Genomic DNA, 16989 nt, shown 5'->3' with positions numbered 1-16989 from the left:
TTATCATCGTAATCTCTACAGTCTACGACTTGAAGATGTAATATTAGAGGCTTACTACGATAACCCCAAAATAGCTTCAACTTGTTTTATTTATTGGAGACGTATTAGGTTTCAAGATTTTGGGAAGGGTATTGCCCTAATTGACTGGTTTCTGATTTTTTGGAATTATGTTTTCTGAGAGTGAATTGGGATCGCAGAGATACTCTGAAAAAATTTCAGAGAATTTATACTCCGATTTACGACCATAAAACTTTTATTTAAGACGACAATCTAACCCCTCTCAGAATGATTTAACTGCCAATCCAAAGGGACAAAGTGACTGGTTATCACAATATGTATATATATAAACGGATGTTCAGGTATTTTTTTGAATCCATAATTCTTGTAATGGGCCCCTCCACTTACATAAGTAGGTTTTAGTTTGATACAAAAGTAGGTAGGTTCGCGTGCAGTGCGCACGCGCATAAGTGTCCTTCTCTGATCGGCTGAAAGTGGGGAGCTAGACCCATTTCTAGCCAATCAGGAGCGGACTTGCATTTGTGTGGTTCTAAGGGCTGGGGGCTCCGGCCCCAGCCCCAATACATAAACAGAGTTAAATCTTCCCAAGACTGTCTTCTTGATCTTCCTGCATTGGGTCCCATCGAGAGCTTCCTCAACGCTACGTATAAGCTAATAACGGCACGCACCTGGCCCGTTATAATTCTGAATTAGTGTACGTTTTATAGTAAGTTGAGTGGTTCAAATAAAAGTAGCGTTATACTGTATTTGTGTAGCCCGTTTATATACTAAATATGTCCTTTCGAATGTGCCCAAGACTAATTGTGGAAGAGAGAGAGAGAGAGAGAGAGAGAGAGAGAGAGAGAGAGAGAGAGAGAGAGAGAGAGGGGGGGGCTTCCTTCCAAATTCCAAGTCAAACAAATTTAGGGAAATGGGAATCGCTCCATTATTTTCTCATTGTTGAAAAAATCCTAGAAAGTCGGATTTGAATCAAAATTGAAATAATTGTTAAATCGATGCGAAGCCTGCATTCCAGCACATTGGAATTGAATCATGCACGAGATGAATCGCAGCAAATACACTCTACGTTTTACGTACCTCGAACGCAAGTACAATACTTTATAAGCTAACGGCCTGCAGGCGCAGCATACATTTTTTTAACGTGTTCTCGCGTTCGTTACTCTAGGGTCAGTTTGCTAAGCCTCTTTGCTAGGGTACTGTTCGCATACGTCGGATCTCTCTCGTCTAGAGGTATATATGCTAGGAAGTACTGAATGAGTCTCTTCCACTCCTTCCGGTCTTGCGCGTGATAGCGCAATAGATAAATATCGGCAGATCGTCGGAGTCGGTAATCGTCAGGTAGAGTTCTAAAATCGGCATCAAAGACTACGGGAAGTGTTAGGCGCCGGCGACCTCGAAACTTGGGCTGTTCACTTGGTCGGAAGTAGTATTCAAGTGTGGCGGTAGGCTGGTATGTCGGGTGTCTACATGGAAAGTCGGAGAATGTCGCCGAAAATCGTCTATCGTCGTTTGAGTAGGTGGTAGCGGAGTGGCTCCGCTCCCGTCCGCGCGAATAGGTCGTCATTGGAGATAATTTCCGGATAGGTGACGCCGATGACTATGCGAAGTTAGCGTTGATGAAACCTTTCGAGTCCCCACAGTTCTGCATGGTTAGAGCCCACGTGCCGCAGTTGTAAAGCAGGATACGAAGCACATAGCAAGTGTAGAGACACAGGCGCGTGGCATCTGATGTCTTCGATGGCCGGATCCAGATATTCCACATACAGTGGTGCGCTGCTGTAGCAAGGTTTTTACGTCTTGAGAGATCTTCTGCATCCACTAGCAGCGAGCCAAGCTTGCGAGTGTTGCGCCAGGATTCTTCTTTTGCACGTTCGGTGCGACTCGGCGTCGCGTGGAGGCGCCTGTGGACAATAGTGTGCTCGGTCTAGGACGTGCTCACACGAGGAACCAGCGAACTAAGATGGCTTCTGCTTGAATTTTGTCGACGGTAGCGGTGTCACGGCAGATGAAATCGGCGTCGCCGCAGTAAACAATCATCTCTTTGAGGAGGTTCTGGGGTACATCTAGATACGCTGCAACATCGCGGAGGGCTGCTTCTAAATAAATAACAAAAAGAACGGGTGAAAGTGAGGCGCCTTGTGGAGTACCTGTGTTGCTCTCGAACGGATCGAGGACGTTCCAGCCGGTCCGAAGAGACAGCGTAGTTTCTTGCAGTAGTATGCGAATTAGGCGAACTTCGTCATCGTAAAAAATACCCTTAAGTACGGAAAGGAGATTGTCGCGATGAACTGTGTCCGAAGCGCGCGATAAATTGATCCCAAGTATCTGGAAGTTTTTGCGATAGCGTTGAGCTCGCGCTGCTATCCATGGATGGGCCCATACCGCATCAGCAGTGCTGCGACAAGGCCGAAACCCGCTTCGGTGTGGGGGGGGGGGGAGATAAGCTGCGACCTTCGGTGATATGCGCCGGAGAACAACGAGCGAGATAGCTTTCCGAATGCTATTTAGTAGCACGATAGGTCGAACACTGGTACATTGATCAGGTGGCTTGTTAGGCTTTGGAAGGCGTAGTAGTATTCCTTCTCCAAGGTGGAAATGGTCTCCATATTGAAATCCGTGGTAGATGATAACGGCGACAGGTGCAGCCAGGACGGCTGCGCCATACTTTAGAAGTTCTGATGGTATTGCATCGGGTCCGACTGCGCGTCCATTCCGAAGACGCTTGAAGGCGAGTTGCAGTTTTTCTGCGGTGATTGGCGTCCGGAGAGGCCTTGAAGTTCTGTCAGGCGTGACTGGTAATCAGGACGGGTCTGCGAATTGTTCTTGAAAGCGTTTCTTGATCTTGTAGCTGGTCTGTGCCTTGTTGAGCATAAATTTACCTGTTGAGTCGTATAACGAGGTTAGTGGTGTACGTTTCCGGAGTAGCGTTTGGGTCGCCTCGAACATCTTCGCGGAGTCGCGAGACTGTTTGATGCAGTTCACTTGTTCGCGTTAGCGAGCTGTTTGCTGCGTGCTCGGATGTGATGAAGTAGTTGGTTGCACTGCGCACTAAGGTGCTTGATGTCCTGCGAGTGATCATTGTTAATGAGCTGGCAGAGGCGGCACTGTTCTTCGGTCATGCTGGGAACTTTTCTAGTCGCTCAAATGATCTACGTCATCCATATCCGCTAGACGCTCTTGAGGCGACTGAAAATGGGAAAACAAATCTTCGGCGTGAAGGCTGTATTTGACAACTGGAGCAGCGTTTGAAGCTCGGTGACATTAACGTATAGCTGCATGTTCCCCTTGGCCCTTGTAACAGCACTGTTAGCGTATCGAAAGCACTCTTTTCCAGACTTGTCTGGACTGACATGGTCGCTTAACTTGAAATATTTGTACCAACGGCGTACGGATCACCGGATCCTCCAACAATGCGCCCAACTTGTTTGCAGTGGGCGATGTATGCGCAGTACAATGTAGTTACACTCCAGCGGAAATTATGCCCCAAATCCCATTTTTTATGTGGTGAAATCATTCCAACAGTCTAAGTATTCTCACTGCCGTTACCTACAATCTCTGTCATTCTTCTCTCTCGGACCTCTCGTAGCAAATGACAAGACGCACCTACATGGAAGACACAGAATTCACACACCTAGTTTCTGCCTAAGACGCTATCTTTCCGAAGTTTTGCCTTGCCGACGTGAGAGAGCTTGTAGCTGGCATTTCCTCGATATTGAATGATACACTTTATCGCGTTCTGCATAGATACGAATGTGGCTTCAAGTGTCCTGTCCTATATTTTTCAGTATGATTGGTTAGTGCAATTTACAAGTTCATTGTTTCTTGGTCTCTCTTCGTATGGCAGCGCTTGGATCGAAGAGAGCTAGCTCAAATAGAGGATATTGAAGTCTAGACTATTGGGCTGCTGTACTTCGACCTTAATTTCTACCCTCCTTGCCTATATGCAAAGCGATGGCAGGATGATTGGGATTGAATTGGCAGTGAGACCCATCTTGCTGAATGATCTACTCAGTCCCTCTCAGTATGGATGGACACTTTGGCCAATTAGCTGGAATTACGTTATCGATTATCATCTCTTGCTTTGCTTCTTGAGACCAACGTTATTGGGGTTGGTTGCAAGCGTGCCTGCTGACCTGTTTCGAGATATGTTTCGAGCCGGAACGCGCTCAATGAAGGGCCATATGTCCAACTTACCATCGAATACTAGAGATTCATATCTAGCATAAATCGGACGCAAAACCCCAGTTATGAACATCATTTTTGTGATGAAGCGCTCGAACGGGACTGTGCGCTGTGGAGGTATCTTTCCTGGTGCCATCTACACCGTCCAGCCCACCTCGGTCATGCAGGGCGTACGAGTATGGCATTTTATTTATATGATGAACAATTATGCACAATAAATTATCCGATGAAGCTCATTAAAGTGCCGAAATAAATAATGACATTGCGTCAGCAGTGAAAATTAATTATGTCATTACGGAAACGTATTGAGATAGCACAACACTTCCACGATCGTCCCTCCACCGTATTCTCAGTCGCGGTGTCTAGCGCAGCAGCAGTATAGGTTACAGCACAGCTTTCCTTTTCCGCGTTAGACGCTCCATTTTGCAACAAAGCCCATGAAGTATTGCATCGAAACCTTATTACTGCGGTGCGAACGTCAAGGAAATGTGCCCTCTTCTCGGAAAAATTATGTTAGACATTACTTCCCATTAATAATGCAATATTCCCTTTTCCTGAAAGGGAATATTGTATTATTGAATAATCTGTTGAACGGTGCATTTCAGATGAAATAAATAATTTACTGTTATTTTTGGAAATTATGTTATTGACAATGCTAATTTCGGAGGCCCTGCGGTCATGTAATACCATTTCTCGTCGATGAAGATTCGATTGCAGAGATCATAGCGTTCGTAGGACCCTGTGATAACAAAGGATAAGCAAAAGCATGTTTGGTAGGACAATTGATTATATATTTTTTCAATAGATCATAGTTGCATAGCGTTGGGCAGATGCATGCATCGCTGCCATAATATGCATTGTATCCGGCCGCGGCTAAAAATAAATTTTAGTTTACGCAAGCTACAAATTCTGTTTTTGCTCTTCACTGCCCTCGAACGAGAACGCGTTGAAGTCGCTGCCCTCACTTCGATCTCCGCTACTCTCCATGCATTCATCGCTGCTTTCCGGCTCGAAATTCTCCTCCAGACCATCGTCTTCGTCGTCATCCCCACCCCCGCTTTCGTCCAACGCTTTGTAGAGGATACTAATCGTGGCGTCCTTGTCGCCTTCGTTCGCATAAACAAACACGAGCTTCTTGACCCTTACTTCGCTCAACCGGTTCCTCCTCTTGGTATGAATAAAGTCATGAATACTCCATGATCTTTTGCTGGCAGCTGAAGAGGTTGGGATCGTGTAAAGTCGACAAGCAAGCGGGGCTAACAACGGGTAAGTGGCCGCTGCATCCATCCACCAGAGCAAAGGCGTAACGCTGTCCTGCTTCTTTCGTCGTCGAGGAGGTTACCGGAGCTTCCTCGCCTGGAAAGCGTTGACTTCGGCACCGAGGCGATTTTTTTTTCAGCCTCCGTCGAGATGATACCCAACCGCACAGCTAATGTCTTTAACGTTTCAATGCTGTCAGCTAAATCGGCGTCCACAAAATCTGATACTTTCTTGGTATGATCCAAAAGAAAATATATGCCCATTGTCTCCGTGTGGACGAAGTCCCACTTGGCTTGGATCGCTTCCAAAATCTTGGTCTGGACTTCTTTGGTTCCCCATCAACGTTTGTGGTGTTCAGTGCGTTGGTTTTCAGCTGGCAGAACTGATAGTATATACCATCGAGATACAGCAGTGATCGCGCTCCAGTGTTGCAATAGCATCAATAATAGGCTTTGACAATGTCATCATCTGCTTCAGGCGTTTCCAGAACGTGCTGGTCTGTGCTATCCGACAAGCTTCGCGAAACCGAACTGGGTTCCTCTTGCTAAACCGTCTCATGAACTTCTTTTGGTTGAAAACCTTGTCGATGAGCCGGCGATTGTCGTACACACTTTTCATACACTCATAACCCGAGTACCATCTAGTCGGCACGGGTAAGCGCAACGGTGCTTTTCCTGGGATTCCTTCTGCAATTTCCTGACCCTTGCAAGCAGTTGGAGACGATTTCTTATAAACTTGGCCAGCGTGACAGCATTGCTGCGAGCTTCGTTCATCCATGGAAAGTTTAGCACTTCCTCCATAACGAGATTGAGGGCATGACTGCTGCATCCGTTGCAGCAAATTCGTCGCTTATTCTCAAGGATTCCCCATGCGGCATGCATGACGGGGGCGTTGTCTGTCGTTACCGACAAAACCACTTGCTTGCCCATAGCTGCGTTCATTTTGTCGATCACTTCGCCGATTTGTTCGGCCACGTACTCTGACGTTTGCTCGTCGTCGCCACATGTCTTCGTACACCACAACAATGGACGCATCAAGGGGGAAACAACAATGTAGTTCACGACCTTGTCTTTGCCGACACTTGTCCATCCGTCCGAAACGAGTGCTACTGTTGGTTCATCGCGCAGTCGTGAGCTTACGGCCTCCATCTCGCGCTTGTACTCAGCCGTTAGTAATCGGCCCGACAACGCCTTACGAGTCGGCAAATATTTTCCATCGCTGGCTGCAGAACTCAAAGTGCTTTTGCGAAGCTGAGGAACCGCGATGGCGCGAAATGGTAAAACTGCAAAATCCCCTGGCTTATAGCAGTTATTAGTGATCCTTCATGTCATTGTTCAGGTTGTCGGTAAATTGAAAGGGTGACACTTGAAATGACTCGGATAGTGCTTGAGATGCATTGGTGATCACTGACTCCTGAGTAAGCCCTGGTAACTGTATGTCGCTCGCGGTCTTCCTCCTCTTGCGCTTACGCTTGCTTTTTGATGGAACAGGCTCACCATATCAACTTCACTTGAGTCGTTCAGAGTCCGGTAAGCTGGAGCACTTTGACAAATTCGCGAGTATACTTCTTCAGGGTTGGCACTTCAGCAGAGAGGCCCCACAGTGCTTGCACGTGACGTCGGGATATTTCTTCTTTTCGTCAATGGTGAACGCGTTCCAGGCCGGGTGTGTACGCGTCATCGTCATCCTTGAGGCTGAGTAAATGTGATCAAACTGCCTTATCGCTGCAGCTCAAAATGACGAATGATGTTTGATGGCAAGTGTGAGATGTATCCGTGTATCTGATTGGTTGGTATTACTAACTTATTGCAATGTTAGTAGTACTATGGAATGTATAGTATAGTAATTAATAAACAAGCAGATGTAGGGCGGCTTGTGGAAGCTTCTAGAAGCTACCATCCGTCCGAACTGCGGGGACGGCACTTTTCCTTTGGCGCGCCCTCCCCCAAGTTTCTATCGTTTTGAAATACTGGTAGCACTTGTTGGTCTCAGCAACCTGACCTCGAGGAACCCATGCCGACGAACGCGCAGCTACAAGCCGAGATGGACCAGCTGAATCAAGCGATGGCGGAACGCACGAGAGTGCCCAGCAATCTGCCCAAGTTTACCGACAAGAGGGGGAAGATGTGCGTGAATGGCTGTTCCAGATCGAGAACGCCTGTCGTATCAACGGGATCGCAATCGACAACGCGAATCGGCGTCTACCAGGAATCGCCGGGTCGGCGATGGAGAAACCGGCTTCGGGGTGGTTCCTGCACTGGGCTTCAACAACGCGAGTGGAAGAGCACACGTGGGGGATTTTCCGTGAGCATGTGCTCCAACACTTCGAAGCGTCGAGCTACCAGTCAGTGCTAAGAGAGAAGCTCCAGCGTCTGAAGCAGACAGTGGATATCGAGACCTACAACGGCGAGTACTCGGCCCTCATCTTTCGAGTTAAAGGCATGAGCGTGCTTGACCAAGTACTGTTCTATGCAAACGGTCTCAAGCCTCGCACGCGGAGCTATGTGAAGCTCGAGAATCCTGAGACGCTGAGTGACGCCATGGACTTAGCTGTCAAGTTTGAGGTGACCCACTTCCTGGAGGACGCTAGTGAGCGCAATGTTCGTCACGAGAAGACGAAGGCCTCTAGTGAACAAGATCAAGACAACAAGAAACGTCCAAGGGAAAAGTCCTTCAGAGGAAAGGGACGGTTCAAACCAAGCAATATGACGAAAACATCAAAGATGCTTCTTGACTGTGGGGAAACCACGATCTACGTGTCAAAGCGGTGGGTAGAAGAACACCAGCTGAAGACAACGAGGTTCAGCGACAAGAACATTCGAGTCAAGCTTGGAGACAACCCGATTGTGGAGGCCCAGCTAGAGGTGCTACCTCTTCGTATGATAGTCTGTGGAATAGACGATGCGTATGAATGCGTCGCAGTAGTCTACGCGATTACTGAAGAATTTGACTGCATCCTTGGAATACCATTTTTCGCAGACATGCAACCACAGATCGACTGGAAAGGTCGACGAGTCGAAGGAACAAGAGAGTCAACTTTGCGCTGGAAACGAACGGGTGAAACCTGTGGGCCGATCGAGGAAGGCGGACCGGTGATAGCCTCCGGGCTTCGGAGATCTGTCGGGGCGAAAGGCCTATCGGCGAAAAGACCCGATCCCTGTCGAGGTGCCGCCCTGGAAACGGATGTGAAGTCCGCGGGCAACCCCGTTCACGACTCAGAGCAGAGCGAGATCCCACTCGTTGCTTGCGAGCAACTAAGAGACGCGTCCGCTGGCAAGGGTTCAGCAGACGAAGACGAGAGGAATGCGTCGGGACGCGACGGTACCGCTGGGAGCAGCGATACCAGGGGAAGAGAGTCCGTTGTGGAGAAGATGTTCACAATGGGAATCACGGATGACGCTGGCGTGCAGACCAAGTTCGTCATGAGAAAAAATTGGGGAAGTTCCTGAGAATCAAGACCAAGTCGATCGAGAAACCAGACTTCATGTTGGTTTTGACGAACGAAACAATCAAGAACGTCACTCGATCCTTCGAGCGGCGTGACCAACCCGACAATGTCGGAATGGCAAAAGCTCAACGTTATCTGGAGACAGGTTGGGATAGTTTTCGGGCGAACCCAGCCTTTGACTTGCTGACGAAGTACAAGGACACGGTGTTTCGACCAGAACTCCCTGAAGGTCTTCCAGAAAAGCGTGAAATCGAGCACAGGATCGACGTGAAAGATCCCAACCTTGCGATGTACCGACAACAGTGGCGGCAGTCACCTGAGCAACAACGTGAGATCGTGCTCTGGGTTGAAGACAAGGTGAAGAAGAAGCTTATTCGACCAAGCATCAGCTCACATGCCGCACCAACCTTCTGCGTCAGGAAACCAGTTGTATGGCGGATCGTTCACGATTACCGATACTTGAACTCCAACACGATACGGCAGAGTATACCAATGACGCGGAAAGAAGACATCCTAGACGCCATGGCCGGAGGATACGGGTTCTCAACGATGGATTTGATGTCCGCGTATTACCAAGTTCGGATGCGCGCTGAAGATATCAAGTTCACAGCGTTCCAGGCGCCCAACGGCCTATGGAAGTTCTTGGTGCTGCCCATGGGTGTCTGCAACGCACCAGCGACGATGCATCGGTTGACGTCGAAACTGTTTCGCGATTTGAAGAACACGAAGTCATTCTACGATGACATCTACATCTTCAAGAAGTCACAGAAGATTGAAGATCACTTGGAAGCTCTCCGCAAAACCTTGGACATCTTACGAGACAACAAGCTATACGTGAAGCTATCCAAGTGCGTCTTCTACGCTGACAAGATTCCATGTCTTGGAGATTTTGTTGGAAAAGGCGGCGTACGGATGGATCCAGACAAGGTGCAGACTATCAAGGACTGGCCGATACCAAGAACACAAGAGGAGCTTCACAGCTTCCTCGGTTTGACCGGATACGTTCAACGGTTCTGCCCAGACTACGCGAAGCTAACAGTCAGTATGTTTAATCTGCTCAAGAAGAAGTCCAAGCGCAATGCGAAGATTCAGTTCGACGAAGAGCAGTCGAAGAACTTCAAGGAACTGAAACGACGGCTGTGCAATCGACCAGTGCTGCACTTGCCCGACTTCAATCAACCTATGCATTTGCGCACGGATGTAAGCAAGTTTGCCGTCGGAGGAGTCCTGTTCCAAGTTGTCGATGGTGTTGAGCTACCCATAGCTTACACCAATAGGAAGATGAAGTCCGCGGAACTCAACTATCTGACGCAGCAGCAAGAGCTTCTAGCTATCGTCAACGCTCTAGCAGCTTTTCGAATTTACTGCTTGGACAAACCACCAATCGTGGAGACAAATCACAAGAGTCTTGAAGGTCTTTTTACTCAGAAGATGGCGAATCGTCGTCTTGCGCGCTGGTATGATATCCTCGCGGAGTACCAGCCCATGTTTTCATACCTCCCAGGTGCGAAGAACGGAATCGCAGACGCGCTTAGCCGAAGACCAGACTTGCAACCGGAAATGAAGTACTTCCATGACTTGAGTGTGACCAGCTTCGACGATACATCTTTCCGTTTGGCGATCAGCGAGGTGACGACGGACAGTGAATTGGTCACCAAGATTAAACGAGCCTACACGAAGGATCGAGAAGCTCAAACAATCTTCACAGTTATCAAGCGGCGTACAGACAACTCGCAAGCCGGAAGCGAAACAGCACCAGCATAGAAAGTATCGCTGCTATACCGAAGGCGATGGTTTGCTGTGGTACCAGACTCCATCCGATGATGTCCCACGTATCGGGGTGCCCAACTACGTCACGTTGCGGCAAGCGATCGTCCACGAGTGTCATGACGCCAACTACAACGGGCATCCAGGCGCGGAGCGGACGTACTTGACACTCGCTAAGCGGTGGTACTGGATCAAGATGTTGAAATCAATCCACTCGTACATCACCGATTGTGAGCTTTGTCGAAGAAACAAACCGCGGCTAACGAAACCACCAGGACTACTTGAGCCTCTGAGAATACCAGACGAGCGATGGAGATCACTGTCGATGGACTTCATCACCGACTTGCCACGAACGAAGAGGGAAGTAGATTCGATCTGGGTCGGCGTAGACCGACTGACAAAGCGATGACATTTTGTTCCGACCACGAAAAAGGTTGATGCTAAAGGTGTTGCCCGTCTCTTCATCAACCATGTATGGAAACTGCACGCGATGCCGACGATCATTGTATCCGACAGAGACAGAAAGTTTGTTTCGACGTTCTGGCAACACGTCTTTAAATCGATCGGGACAACTCTTAACATGACTGTTGCTCATCGAGCGCAAGGTGACGGCCAGACGGAGCGGATGAACAGAACGCTTGAGGAGTATTTGCGGTGCTACGTTGGACCTGTTCAAGACGACTGGGATATCCATCTTGCCAATGCGGAGTTGCGATGAATTCGACAGTGAACAGCAGCATCAAGATGGCACCTTTCGAAGCGGATCTCGGATACATCCAGCTCAACCCACTTCAGCTTGCAGCAGAGAATAGAGGCAAAGTTCCCGCTAGTCGGCGCGGTGCTGAGTTTCACAAGCGCCAAGCCGCTATTCTTCGGTGGTGTCAAGACGCGCTTGCAGAAGGACAAGAGAGAATGCGCGACGTGTACGACCGCAATCGAGAGGAGCAGGTTTTTGAGGTTGGCGATCGAGTGTACTTGAGTACAAAACACTTGGATCGCAGACATACTGGTTTACCCAACTCAAGCAAGCTTGGTACGAAGTGGATAGGTCCCTACACGGTTGTGAAAAGGATCCATAACCACGCGTACGAGCTAAACATCCAAGCAGGCAACAGACTTCACCCAGTATTCAATACCGGATCTTGAAACCATACAAGGATGCCACACGGAGATCGAGGCCCCATGATGTCGTTCTAGCCGACGGTATGGTTGGACAACTCATCCAAAGGCTTCTTGGTAAGCGAACTCACAAGAGACGAACCCAATTTCTTGTAGGGTGGGTGGGTGAGGATAAACCCACTTGGGAGCCGATCGAGAATATCTCACAGATCCCAGATCTCATTGCAGACTTCGAATCATCCTGGAGAAGGAAGCGGCGAAGAAGATGAACAGCAAAATCAAGAGTAAAGGGGGCCCGAAAGCCTACATGTATTCTCGCATTACATCTCCTACAACTTCTGCTGCTCCTTCTTCTCGCGGCGAGCTTTCTTTCGATTTGGCCTGGACTTGCGTTTTCCGCGGCGGTAACGGTACCCTGGATTCAGCTTCATCAATCCCATCTATTTGACTTTGTCGAGATACTCCAAGTTCGTCAAAGGCTCCGGAGTCACAGGCGGTTCGACTCCATCCAGTACCGAGACAGCAGCGTCTGGTCCCTTCGCGAGGACAACAACGCAGTGTCCGACGAGGCCATCACCAACACTCGTGAGATACACACCCTCACGCAGTGTTTGGACAAAAGACTGGAACCGCTCCACATCCGTGTAGGAAGCATCAAGTGGACTCTGGAAGAGAAGGTCATAATCCAACGGAAAATCGTTGCGCTGAAGAATCCGAAAGAACTCCGTAGCTTCAGCTCGAGAAACTCCGTCGACAGTGCCTGGATGATCACGCTCGAAGTTCATCCATAGTTCAGTGGCCGTGGATGCAAGACCAGGGTCGCCAAGATGATATAACGCCGCGCGAAATGCGTCCATGAAGCAGCCGACAGCGGGAGAAGCCTGGTCATGACGCGCGAAATGTTTCATGTAGTAATTGGCGAATGCACCAGGACGCAGATCTTTACACCACTGCATCACCTGATCCATACGACGAGCGAATCGTTGGGCGAGCTGCTCCTCCCACACCCAGCTCAACTGAAGAGGCGTAATTTGCCACTCAACGAGGAAACACCGATGCGGATATTCGCCGCGATCATCGTGGAGCTGCTCGACGTTAACTGGAACGGAGTAATTCCAAGGTGCCGTTGGATCGTAGTGATTAGCACGGCCGTTCGCAGGATGCTTCGCCGGAACAGGAGGCAAATCATTTGGATGCCAGTCGCCCGAATCAGTACTTCGCCTCAGGCGATTGAACCTATCAACCGGTTCAGTCTCCTCTTCGCTGTCATCGTCAAACAGACCACTCGCTGATGGAGTAGGGGGTGGCGGACGTGCCGCGCGCAGACCCTCGTCCTCCTCTGATTCTTCATCTGAGCTGCCGAAGAGCTGGCCACAGTGCAGTTTCTTCAGGCGATTTAATATCGACTCGCCAGAGACATCTGACGCCACCGAAGCGTCGTCCAAAGGCGATGATGGCGTGGTGTTTAACGCAGGCAGCGGAGAAGCGGAAGTAGCAGAAGCAAGAGAAACCGCTGGAGACCCAACAGACGACGGTAGCAACTTCGACAGAGGCGATGGTATCTGGGGCGACGATGGAGGTGACGGTAGTGGCGGTGACGGCGTTGGCGACGATGGAGGCGACGGTGAAGCGGGCTGTCTTGCAGCCTGTGGACGCTTAGCAGCCGTTTTCGATGACGGCCCGGCCAAAGAGGCTCGTGCCAGACGTGACTTGGCCGCGCGGAGCCCAGCCGTGGACTGGAGCTCCACCAAGAGAGCACGAGAGGGAGGCGACGGGCGTAAGGAAGCCATGGTGATCGCCTCGGGCTGGAATCCACTCGCTTCCAGTGCAGTCAGGCCCGTGGGCGAAGATGGCACCGGTTCAAGCGAGTCCCTGATGAGACGGTCGACTTCGCCGTCCGCTGTGCTTCTTCGAGAATGAAGGCTATGAAGAGGCGGCAGTTGCCAGAGGGAGGGTGAGATTATCTGATTGGTTGGTATTACTAACTTATTGCAATGTTAGTAGTACTATGGAATGTATAGTATAGTAATTAATAAACAAGCAGATGTGGGGCGGCTTGTGGAAGCTTCTAGAAGCTTCCATCCGTCCGAACTGCGGGGGCGGCACTTTTACTTTGGCGCGCCCTCCCAAGTCCCTATCTTTTTGAAATAATCCGCTTCTACGAATGCCGGTTGGGCACGTACCCGCAACTGATTCATGTATTTCAACCTGTAGTCATCAATTAAAGGCCCAGGAGCTTCTACGAAGAAGCAGACGTGCTTCATCAAAGGCCCAGGACGTGTGGGCGAGGATGATCGCGGCCACAAGACTGCGGTGCCTTCGCTCCGGTCAGAGATATTTTTAGCTCGTAGTAAACATCAAAATCGTCGCAGGGTTTATTTTGCATACGATGCCACCATTATGCCATATCTGCAACAAAAAAATGAAAGAAATGGCAGTATGCCATAATTGCAATCTGCCCAAACTTTAGTTGCACATACTCGAACGGACCTAGATGCTTTGTTTGCTTCGGTTAAGCGCAGCTTGATTGAGTCGATCAATTTCCCCTGGAGCAGCTGAGCGGTGCACAGAAGCAACGGAATCTGTATGGCTTTGGCTATTGAGCGCATTATTCGTCGCTTTCGCCGAGGCTAAGTCTTGAGCTTTTCTGGTATGACTGTAAGGCGCTTCTTCCTACCGCATTTCCCCGGTTGCTTGGCCTTGAATAGTGGCAGCCCGTGACCGTTTCTTCGATGCTTAACTGTCGCTCTCGAATTTTTGGACACGGAGCTATCACTACAGTTATAATTGCTCTGTAGCTTGAAGAATATAACTGCGTCGTACTTTTAGGTTAGTAGAGTGCTCAATGCCTATCTTCGTCTCGGGAGCCAGGTCTTTGTCTGGCTTACGTTACCTTGTTGCCATTGCAGAATGACGCTGGCCATGGTATTGGCCGCGTTACATCTGCAACCTGGACGCACTAAATCTACATTCTACCCACACTAATTCGTCCAAACACTAAAAACATTTGGCTGACACAAATAATGCACGTCGTGATTGGAGGGTTTGAAGAAGCAACACTTAATTTCAACCATCGTAGTCAAGAAATTTGAAACAGAGCAGATCTCGATAAATGTGAACGGAGGAAATGTAGGATATTTTCGCAATACCTTGTACTGTAGTTTACAATATACAAGTATAAACCGTAGTCTGCATAATACGATTATTGCAATATTTGGTCAAAATATCATATTGTTGATCTGTCGAGAATTGCAATGCTACGAAACATGAAATCGAAAATATAATAGCATATTTTATTTTCCAACCTCTGCATTATTTGTCAAATCAGATCATGTTACGCGCTACCATGAGCTACATTCGTTGTAGGGCGTCTGAGATGCATGCCGATCGCGACAAACGCTTTGTTTGCCTGGAAGAAACAATTATGAGCTTGGTACCCTTGCCCATTGCAGACGCTGCAAAAAAACATTGGTGAAGTAAAAAGGCACGCGTACTTTCAAAAAAAAAACCAATAATGTTTCTGGGGTGCGTGCCAAGGCTAAAGTTGGGATTCCTCGTAACTCCTGCTGAAACATTTCTACGCGTTTTATAAGTGGTGTTTGCTACGTAAATGTACCGCCCAATCGCCAAATAAAAAAGCTGGTCAATCAATACCAGTAGCATCCAAAAGCGATATACAGTATATGGCGATGGATCAGCTCAGTCGTGGTGCTGCAGTTTGGTAGCCATGTGATCCAATCTGGGGTTTCTATACCGTACTTCTTGTGTGAGCGACCAGAGGTTGACTGGCACAAATTTGTGGTTATCAGTTTTGGTACGCGGTTCCACTGAGTCGCAGACTGTGACTAATATACTCCAGACGCTACTACAGGGTTAGTAATAAACTGTCAGAACGTGTAACCTGTTTTATCTTGTTTGCATGGGTAACAAAACGAAATATAAAAGACTGGCGATGAAGTCTGTTTAACCCGTAATCACTGTGAAACTTGAAGACGATTATGAAACAGAGACTGTAATCAGGTGTTTTGCGGGTTGCTGGTTGTCAGTTCACTTCAAAACCTGCCGACAAATACGCACAGCAGAAAAAAAATGAACGACACAGCCACCAGACGGAGCATTACGACCAGTCAAGGGTTCTCCTTGCTGGAACGACTCCTAATCCAGACTGCCGACGACATACTAAAGGTCCTCAAGGTGCTCAAGAAGAATCTCAGGAAGCACGACAGTCGCAACCTGCCCGGGTTCCACCTCCAAGTACTGCCTCAAGGTCGATATTCGTGTCGTAAAGGATATGGTCTCAGAGTTACGGCACGTGGCAAAGCGGATCGGCAAAAGCAAGACTCCGTCCCATTCCGAGGTCAACGCCGCTCGCATCAGTATGAATGGAACTGCTGACGCCTTGAACGACTTGAAAAAGGCTGGTCGAATCTATGACCAGAATAGAGGCCTCACAAGCGTCGAGTCAGAGGGAAAAATGGTTGAAGGCGGAGAAGTCGTAAGGAATACTGAGACGGTGGAGGCACTAGTGACATTAACTCTTCGCGACAACTTCATCGGGTTTGATGCCTTGGAAAACCAAATTTTAGCTGTAGAAAAGTCGTTGTTGCCGTGGTGAAGATTTCTACGAGATGGAGCAACGAGCAGGAACGCCCTGACAGCTCAGACCCGACACCAAGTCGATTCTCGATGATGTTTAACACAAGATATAGTTGCTGCTGGCAGCGGCTGCTTCCACGACGCGATTCACCGTTCTGCTACGAAGTTCCTCTGGCCTCCATGGAAACTCGCTCAAGCTACTGCTGCCAGAGTAACTACTTTCCGTTTCACGGTGGCATTCTTGACAAGACAGATTGAGATGTGGTGTTCATCAATTAGCAAGTACTACATTGAGTACTGTTGAATTCAATCTTACTATAGTATTTGTCTAGCCAACATCATGAGGCGCTGTTCTACGACTTCTATTCATAAATGCACAACCACTTAACAGCAATCACAACTCTCGGAAACGGGAAACAAAACCGTGTAGCCTACAGTGTAGGGCATTTAACTGTGGAAACTTCTCCATTCGTTTTGAGTCATTGTTGAATGCAGCCACTCACATTTGACATTTTCGTCCTCAAACTCAGACAACCTGAGAGGCAAGTGCAGGGTAGAATCGCGTCTTGCTCATCATAAATTGCACTGGGCCGCTACTG

The 16989-nt window shown here is 48.7% G+C and overlaps 4 protein-coding genes across 4 annotated transcripts; 2 read left to right on the top strand and 2 right to left on the bottom strand.

Annotated features, from left to right (window-relative positions):
- Nucleotides 1-5100: 5100 nt before the first annotated feature.
- Nucleotides 5101-7146, bottom strand: PPTG_05759 (hypothetical protein; the record flags this gene model as incomplete). The annotated part of the gene is made up of 5 exons (XM_008899477.1): nucleotides 5101-5477; nucleotides 5543-5777; nucleotides 5857-6100; nucleotides 6196-6754; nucleotides 7062-7146. The coding sequence occupies 5 exons, from the start codon at nucleotides 7144-7146 to the stop codon at nucleotides 5101-5103; spliced, it is 1500 nt and encodes a 499-aa protein (XP_008897725.1).
- Nucleotides 7147-12234: 5088 nt separating this feature from the next.
- On the bottom strand, nucleotides 12235-13584 carry PPTG_05758 (hypothetical protein; the record flags this gene model as incomplete). The annotated part of the gene is made up of 1 exon (XM_008899476.1): nucleotides 12235-13584. One exon carries the CDS (start codon nucleotides 13582-13584, stop codon nucleotides 12235-12237), a length of 1350 nt encoding a protein of 449 aa, XP_008897724.1.
- A 374-nt stretch (nucleotides 13585-13958) lies between these two features.
- PPTG_21745 (hypothetical protein) lies at nucleotides 13959-14779 on the top strand (the record flags this gene model as incomplete). Its single annotated transcript, XM_008899929.1, has 3 exons — nucleotides 13959-13964; nucleotides 14009-14121; nucleotides 14704-14779. The coding sequence occupies 3 exons, from the start codon at nucleotides 13959-13961 to the stop codon at nucleotides 14777-14779; spliced, it is 195 nt and encodes a 64-aa protein (XP_008898177.1).
- A 1075-nt stretch (nucleotides 14780-15854) lies between these two features.
- Nucleotides 15855-16726, top strand: PPTG_05757 (hypothetical protein). Its single transcript, XM_008899475.1, has one exon. The coding sequence runs from the start codon at nucleotides 16086-16088 to the stop codon at nucleotides 16407-16409; it is 324 nt and encodes a 107-aa protein (XP_008897723.1). The 5' UTR covers nucleotides 15855-16085; the 3' UTR covers nucleotides 16410-16726.
- Nucleotides 16727-16989: the final 263 nt, after the last annotated feature.

Source organism: Phytophthora parasitica (assembly GCF_000247585.1).
Source record: "Phytophthora parasitica INRA-310 unplaced genomic scaffold supercont2.8, whole genome shotgun sequence".
Classification (NCBI taxonomy): domain Eukaryota; phylum Oomycota; class Peronosporomycetes; order Peronosporales; family Peronosporaceae; genus Phytophthora; species Phytophthora nicotianae.
This window is presented reverse-complemented; position numbering and strand designations above follow the sequence as displayed.

What these genes read in the sequence shown, in the direction of transcription:
- PPTG_05757 (XM_008899475.1), top strand. Translation starts at nt 16,086, where the DNA reads ATGGTCTCAGAGTTACGGCACGTGGCAAAGCGGATCGGCAAAAGCAAG.